Below are 8,249 nucleotides of genomic sequence, written 5' to 3' on the forward strand. Positions count from 1 at the left end.
ATGCACAATGATCCTTGATTTTGAAAATGTTCATATATGTGCATCTCTTGCAGTCTATGTTCATATATGTTCACCATATGAACAACTTGTTTTCATTGAAAGACACAATCGTTGTTCACACGAACCCGTGACGATGTCATATGGTATGACATTGAAAAACATCACACCATATGAACATAGTATTTACATTGTAAGACACAGATGCTGTTCACACGAACATATGGCCGACATGTGAACATATATGAACATATGAACATAGTGTTTACATTGCAAGACACATATGCTGTTCACACGAACATAGGGCCGACATGTGAACATATATGAACGTAGTGTTTACATTGGGCCGACATGTGAACATGAGTTGTGAATATGTTCATAATCGATCGTAGATTACAAATCGGCTGGAGAATATCGGGTTCACGATGCGTGAGGATTTATTACCAAAATACCCTGTGAACAATTGTTCATAAGCAGCCCAATTAATTTAATGATTAATTGACTATTTTTTAATACTCATTTAATAATGACCGTTTGATCAATTTACCCTTTGAACAATTGTTCATACACATATCAATTAATACATTAATTAAATTATTGTTTATTTAATCWCATTTAATAATAACCGTTTGATGATAAAATGAACGATCAAGATCGGTTCACATAGTTTGTACCATATGGTTGGTTTCTATTTGAACCAGCCCCTATATAGATATATATATATATATAATAATCAATATTAACTTAATGTCAATAATAATTAGTAATGAGGTATGCTTAGATGCACCTGGTCAATTCAGCGCAATTCATGAGTGCGTATGAGATTAAAAGTGGTTCAAGGGCTGTTTGTTTACCTCTTAATGATACCATTAAGAGGTAAGGGTCTGATTCGGTCAGACACTTTCTTGTTTGGATAGGTTTTAAAAAATGTCTGAATGAAAACTTTAGATCTGAATCTCTCCTTCACCCGCTAGCTCTCCATACGATTCAGATGTATATTTTTCCAAGTTTGCCCTCCCTTTTCTCTAATCGTCGTTCTCTTCTTCTTCATCACCAGTCTCGAACTCTCGATTTCTCCAAGCGACGCTTCTTCTCGGTCGGCTGTAAGAATCGCCAGCAACCCTGGTCGTCGTTCACCATTCTCCTCTTCTTCATCAGTCACAGATACGACCTCTCAATTTCATAACTTTAGCTCCCTACATTGTTGCTTATGGGTCTGTATCATAAACCCTTCTTATCGGTCTCAACCCTTCTTTTGAATCATAAACCCTAGACAACACCAAAGATAAGAAAAATAGAATCTGAGCAATTTGCTATTTTCCCCTTTTGTATCACTATAATATTTTTCTTATTTGATATCACAATGGTCAGTTTTGCTATGCTAGTAGTTGATTAGTTGGAGGTTGGGATTCCATAATTCTAAGGGTTTATTATTGGTTTGGCTTCTAAGGGAAACAGACCTCTTGAGGAAGCTCATGTTTCAGTAGAAAAAGTGTTCTTGACAACCCACCAACAGACCCATATAGGAGGAAAGCACTTCCTAAAGCCATACCATCAGTGAAATTATGCTGCAGTTCATCATAGATTCATTAAATTTTGGTTAAGTTGTGTATTTAAACAAGAAAAGCGACATAAATTCACTATAGGAACAATTTATTTGTAAATATTAACAAAACTCTTTATTTACATGCCAATTGCATCTGTTAATGCATAATAACAATGGCGAAGACTGTTAAGATGTCACCATGCAATTGAAACAGCTATTTGGATGTCATGGTTATCGAGAGAGCAAGAACAATGGTGAAGGTGTGATCTAGAATGATTAAGCTCAAGTAAAAAACGATCACACAAATTGAAGATGGGAATGGATTTCTGATGATAGATGTGTGATCTAAGGGGCCGTTTACCAAACGCTTACTCGGATAAGCATTTACCAAATCATATATTCCTTATCGGATGAATATGGGAAGGACCAAAAAATTTACCCGATAAGAACGAGACAAGGACCATAAGTCTTACCCGGTAAGTGAGGGCGACGACTGTTACCATGGTAAGCTCTTACCGGGTAAATTGTTACACACGGTGTCCTTTTGGTGGACTAAAATTTTACCCGGTAAGTAAACAATAGTGTTAAATTTTACCGGTAAGCACTTACTTGGTAAGTGTTTGGTAAACGGCCTCTAAGTTTCTTTCTAGCAATAAATCATCGATGTGTGATTTATGTTTCTATATTTAAAAACTCAGCTTCTCCTAAAGAACCTTCATTGTCTCTCCATTTTTGCAATGTCCCACAAAATAGTTTATATACATTAAAGAAAGATATAATGAGCATTTTAAGAATGTTTATGTTTGAGCTTGTTTTACTTGGTGATATTTTCATTGTGACATTACAACAAAATATTATTATCATGATTATTATCGAGATTCCTGAACATTGAAGCATGCACATCTTACGTTTTCAACTGTCTACGTTATGCTCCATACACATATCTTCTAATTATCAGGATACTTAATTTTTTACCATCTACAAGCTCGTTATAGGAGAAGAGGAAGAGGTGAATGTTATCAAAACGTCTTAACGATTTGTGATTTTAATATGGTATTCACTTATGTTTGGGCTGGAAGGGAAGGCATAGCACATGATGCTAGAGTTTTAAGAGAGGTTGCATTGAACCCAACTTCTGGTTTTCCATTTCCTACACCAGGTATTTAGAATTTTTACTTAATATTGAATATAATTTATTTCTTATACATTGTACTTAACAATAAATTTTTCTTACATGTTAAATGTAGAAAAATATTATCTTTGTGATGCTGCATATGCCAACACGCGTGGATTTTTGACTCCATATCGCAATACAAGATATTGGCTAGCTGATTTTTGACATCGACGTGCCTTGACCAAAGAAGAAAGATTCAATCATGCCCACGCTCAACTCAGAAATGTTATCGAACGTGCTTTTGGTGTATTGAAAGCAAGATTCCCAATTTTGAAACAAATGACCCTTTATCCTTTTCGCATACAAAGAAACATTGTAATTGCTTGTTTCGCGATACACAACTTTATAAGAAAATGCAACATGCAAGATCAATTATTCATGGATTACGACAATAATCTCATGGGTATTACTGAAGCACAAGAACAAATTGATGGAGGCGAAGAAGAAGAGATAAATGCAACACCTTGGGGTCCCCAAGACAGTGAGTACATGACTAATTTGCGTAATGAGATTGCAAATCAACTAGTGTTAAATGCTTCAAATTAGATGTTGTAATCAAAATATTGGGTTTGAAGTTGTGTTTCATGTGATGTTTTGTTATGCCAAAACTTGAACAAACATTGTCATGCTTGTTTGAATTGATATAATATTATGTATTGGCTTGGACCATTAATTATTTTCTATTCTTCATTTAGAAATTTCCTTCAGAACTGTTGTCAAACGTTAATTTTCATTAAACACAAGACTGGGGGTAAAATGGTAATTTTATGTCATTCAGACTGTTCATTCAGAACAGTTTCCAAACAACCTTTTTCAATCTGACACTAAATCATACAGAGTCTCTTAATCATCCTGACCACTTAATCATTCTGCACTAAACCATTCAGCAACTGCCAAACATCCTCTCACTCTCATCATAACTTTCTTCTCATATGATACTTCGCCTATGTATATGTATAAATGTGTGTATTTTGAACCGCAAACTTATTACAAGACACACAAAATAGAAGAAGAAAACATAAAGCTTTATGCATGATATAGAAAGACAACCACAAAAATTACAATGCCAAAAAAAGCCGAATGGACTACGATTGGAAGACCAAAACTAAAGAACAAGAAGAAAATCACGAGCTCCTAAAAAGCAATGGCAAACTTAGTTAGAAAGGAATAGCAGGAAGGAACCCCATTAAAAAAATTACAAGGGTTAGAAGGATTTTTTTTTTCTAAGTATTCACTTAGATTTGTCCAGTAATATTTTCCAAAACAGTCTATTAAAATCAACCATAAAATCAAAAAGGTATATTGAAATCAATCAAAAAACCCAAAAAAGTCTTTCAAAATCGACAAAAACATTAAAAAAAATCTCTCAAAATCAACTAAAAAACTTTAAAAATCCCTAAAAATAGTGTAATTAGGATAAAAATACGTTGGACGACTTTACAACTCTTTAGTCTATCTTAAAGATGACCCCACTAAACAAAAAATTTAGATTCATCAAAACCTAAAGGTGAACAGCAGGACAATTTGAAAATATACCACCCAAAAAGCTAAATACAACTAGGGTCAAGGAGAAAAAGAATTAGTTTGTATAATCAAGTATTAAAACAACAATTTACATGAATTAACAACAAACAAACAACATTACAAAACTACTCTATCTTTATTCTACTGATCATCCATATCCATATCCCCCTTAATTAATTACTCAGAATTTATTTTCTTTTTCTTGCAAATAATAATTAAATCGTAAAGTAAACAACAATATACTATACTATATGAACTTACAAAGTTACCCCTCAAGGCTCCGACCTATCTCATGCTTCCTTCAAGTTTTCACCAACCAACACACAACCCGACCCGTTCTGCATCCACGTCTCTTTTGCTCCCATCCACTTTCACTCTCTTTCTTTTTCCCATTCAAAAATCTCTCTCCTCTATGCTTCTGTCACTCTAACGGCGCCCATTGATAATGAGTTCTTGTTGGATACAATCTCATACTCACCGCCTTCATCTTCTTCCTCTTCATCCTCATCATCATAATCATCTTCGTTATTCTGATGATCTACGTTTTCATGACTCTGGTGAATCGTAGATTGCTGCTGCTGCTGCTGCACCACCGCCGGAAGTGGCCACTGTTGCTCTGGTTCTGCCATAATTGCTTCCATCTGGGTGCTTTCTGGGAATCTGGTGGGATTATTATGGCTGCTGTTGTTGGCTTTCTCCCTGTAAATGGCGTCAAGCTGGTGGAAATATGGGCATGTTTTTGAGTCTTCTGCTCTTCTTTTGCTGCTCTCTTTCACCTTCTTGTAGTACTTGTTGATGTTCTCCCATTTCTCTTTGCACCTTTTCGCATTCCTGTTGTATCCCAGCCTCAACATGCCGGCGGATATCTCTTCCCACAACGGCCCTTTTGGCCCACTATCTTGATATTTCATATCAAGTGTTGTCCGGAGATTGATCAGTGCATACACTTCTGCTTTTGGCCATCTTGATGGGCTTGGTGATAGCATATTCGGCTTAACTTCACCACTATTATCAACATTTTTCACCACTGGTAATGCTGGCACCTGAAATTGATGTTGTTGTGGTGGCGGTGCTGGTGCTGGTGGCGGTTGTAGATTCTGCTGCTTTTGTTGCTGCTGGATTGGTTGTGGAGGTGGTGGTTGGTTCTGCGGTTGCTGCTGTAAGATTTGAGGGACGGCGGCATTGGGGTTTTGTTCCGTAATCTTCTGCAAGAACGTGATAACGGCAGCGTCTTTAGCGGCGGCGATGGATCTCTCCTGCACCAACATATCATGCTCCCGGTTCATCTTGGCCATCTCTTCCATTCTCCAAGCCTCCTCTCTCGCCATCCGCTCTCGTTCTCGTTTCTCGATCTGATCAAGAAATTTCATCTGTAGTTCCTCTTGTTTATGTATCACTTCCTTCATCAACCTCCCAACGAAATCCTTCCACTTCCTCTTCCTCTTCTTCCTCACCACGGGGGGTTCGTTGTCAGATGAATTAGCCGAAGAAGTCGAATTCGTAGAAGCCGAGATATTTGGATGAGAAAAAGGAAAGCCACCGACATGAGGCATAACCACCGCGGGTGCTGCAACGGAGATAGGACTGACGTTGTTTTGATGAGATCCGAACGGAATAGCAACAGATGGAACAGTGACTGGCGGATGTGTTGAGAATGGAAGTTGAGTGGTGGTAATGTTACTGGTAGCCATTGCAGGCGGTGGTGGAGTAGGGTGGGTAGGACCTCCCAGATTGGCTTCGAGAGCCTCTAATTGATCGAAGAATCGATAGGTTTTGCCGTCAGCTTTGGAGGTGCGGCCTTCTTTGATTCTCTTGTAATATTTGTAGACGTTCTCGAATTTCTCCTTGCACTTCTTGCCACTTCGATGATACCCGAGCTCGCCAAGTTTTCTGATAATTAAACCATAATATTAATTTGTATATACAAAAGAAATTGAAGAAAACAAAAACTGAACCTCGAATCCTCAACTTATCAATCAAACAAACACAAGTTTAATTTGTTGTGGTTATCATTTTCACAAAAATAGACCTTGAGAATTAACGTTACTGAGTAAAACAATGAACATAAAACAAAATTTTGGTGAACTGATTAAATTCTGCCGGAGTGCATTGGAAAAGAGAGAGTTTCGTGTTTGGATCTGGTCCTCGACTCAACTTTGAACAAGTAAAAAGGGAAGACGAAGACAAGATTCAGACGGAATTCGAATTGGATTCACGTTTTTCGTGAAGCATTTCTTCCCAAATTTCTTGCACGAAATGCTGGAAAAGGAATTGAATTCAAACAAGTGGAGTAATATTTGAAAAATATCTACAGATCTGGTTTTACAGTCGAGAATTTGAAGAAGAAACGCCAGATTCAACTTCAATTCATAAAGTAAAAGTAGATGGAGGAATTGATCAATTATTTACCTTGAGACTTCATCCCATAATGGACCTTTGGCAGTCGCATCACGAAAAGCAAATTCCATATCTGACCGGATTTTTAAGAGAGCCAGTGTTTCCTGGCGCGGCCATCCGTTTCCACCGGAACTCCGCTCACCTTCAAATCTTCCTCTTTCTTCTTCACTGAATTCAACGGCAACACTTGCTTGTGGTTGAGGTGGAGGCTGTGATGAAGCGGCGGCATCGGCGGTGTTAGCAACTGGTCCCGGCAGCATCAGCTTTGAAGAGGAAGAAGAAGAAGAGCAGTGTATTGAAAGGAAGGCAATTACCGGAAGGATAATAAAAAAGAAAAAGAAAAAGAAAAAGAAAAGAAAATGAAAATAGTGAATTGGTGTAAGAATGGATGTGTGGTGAGTTTTATTGAAATCTATTTGGAAGGGATGCCTTGGCCTTAATCTCTAATAAATATAATATTAATATAATATAATATAATTAATTACTTGTGTTTCTGGAATAACATTAAATTTGTAAAAAAAAGAAATAAATTAAAATTTAAAAAAGGAAAAACTTTATTTTTTCTTTTCCTTTTTCTTTTTCTTTTTCTTTTTCCTTTTCCTTTTTTTCTTTTAGGTGCGGGAATCTTTTGGTATTATTATCATTTTATTTCCCTTGGTAAATGCAATCGCCATCCTCCTCATCCTCTTTCTTTCCACCAATAATTTAATATTTTAAATACCACATTATATTTTGTTAAATATAAGATTTGACCATAATTAAAGTACCGTTTACTTAAAAACTTACCCGATAAACATTTATCGGTAAAATTCAACATTATCGTTTATTTATCAAGTAAAATTTCATTACCAAAACGTATCGTATGCAACAATTTATCCCGGTAAGTGCTAACCATGGTAAGAATCATCACTCTCACTTACCGGATAAAATTCTCAATTCTTGCATCGTTCTTACCGGGTAAAACTCTCGATTCTTGTCATATTCATCCAGTAAAGTAATGTGACTTGTTAACGCTTACCCGTATAAGCATTTGATAAACGACACCTAAATTAGATTTATGTGGTTCCTTATTTTTATAAACCAAATATGTTGTGTTTCAAAAAATTAATGTATACGATATATTTTTTATAACTTTTTAATTCGTGAGATCCACTTTAAACTATAAAAATCAGATAAAATCTAAAACCTGATTTAATTTAAAATACTATCTCTTTCCTATCAAACACATATACGCATACACAATTAAATATGCATATAAGGTAAACATATCATATTTTTACACGAATTCAAACATAAAGCTTTAATAAGTTATACTTATGTACAATTTACTTGTAATCTTGAATTTTAAGTAATATGCATTAATAAATAATACTTTATACATAAAAAATGGTTTTTAAAAGTTTTTATCAAATACTTTATAATACTAGTTGTGTACCCGCGCAATGCGGCGGGAGCCATGAATTTTAACAATTTTGAAGTTCCACTGGTTTTATAAGATAAGATTTAACGATGATATAAGTTACACTTGGTCTTTACATATTAATACAATTTGAATAAATAAGAGTATGGTTCCAATTATAGACCATCGATGAAAAAATTTGTATGACAGTT

General features: G+C 35.7%; 1 protein-coding gene across 1 annotated transcript; it reads right to left on the reverse strand.

Moving 5' to 3' along the window:
- Nucleotides 1–4,287: 4,287 nt before the first annotated feature.
- On the reverse strand, nucleotides 4,288–6,919 carry LOC112510522 (trihelix transcription factor GT-2-like). The gene is made up of 2 exons (XM_025115971.1): nucleotides 6,651–6,919; nucleotides 4,288–6,131 (listed from the first exon to the last, which is right to left on the reverse strand). The coding sequence occupies exons 1-2, from the start codon at nucleotides 6,896–6,898 to the stop codon at nucleotides 4,652–4,654; spliced, it is 1,728 nt and encodes a 575-aa protein (XP_024971739.1). The 5' UTR covers nucleotides 6,899–6,919; the 3' UTR covers nucleotides 4,288–4,651.
- Between the last annotated feature and the right edge of the window lie 1,330 nt (nucleotides 6,920–8,249).

Source organism: Cynara cardunculus (assembly GCF_001531365.2).
Source record: "Cynara cardunculus var. scolymus isolate 2C chromosome LG 3, CcrdV1, whole genome shotgun sequence".
Taxonomy (NCBI): Eukaryota; Viridiplantae; Streptophyta; class Magnoliopsida; order Asterales; family Asteraceae; genus Cynara; species Cynara cardunculus.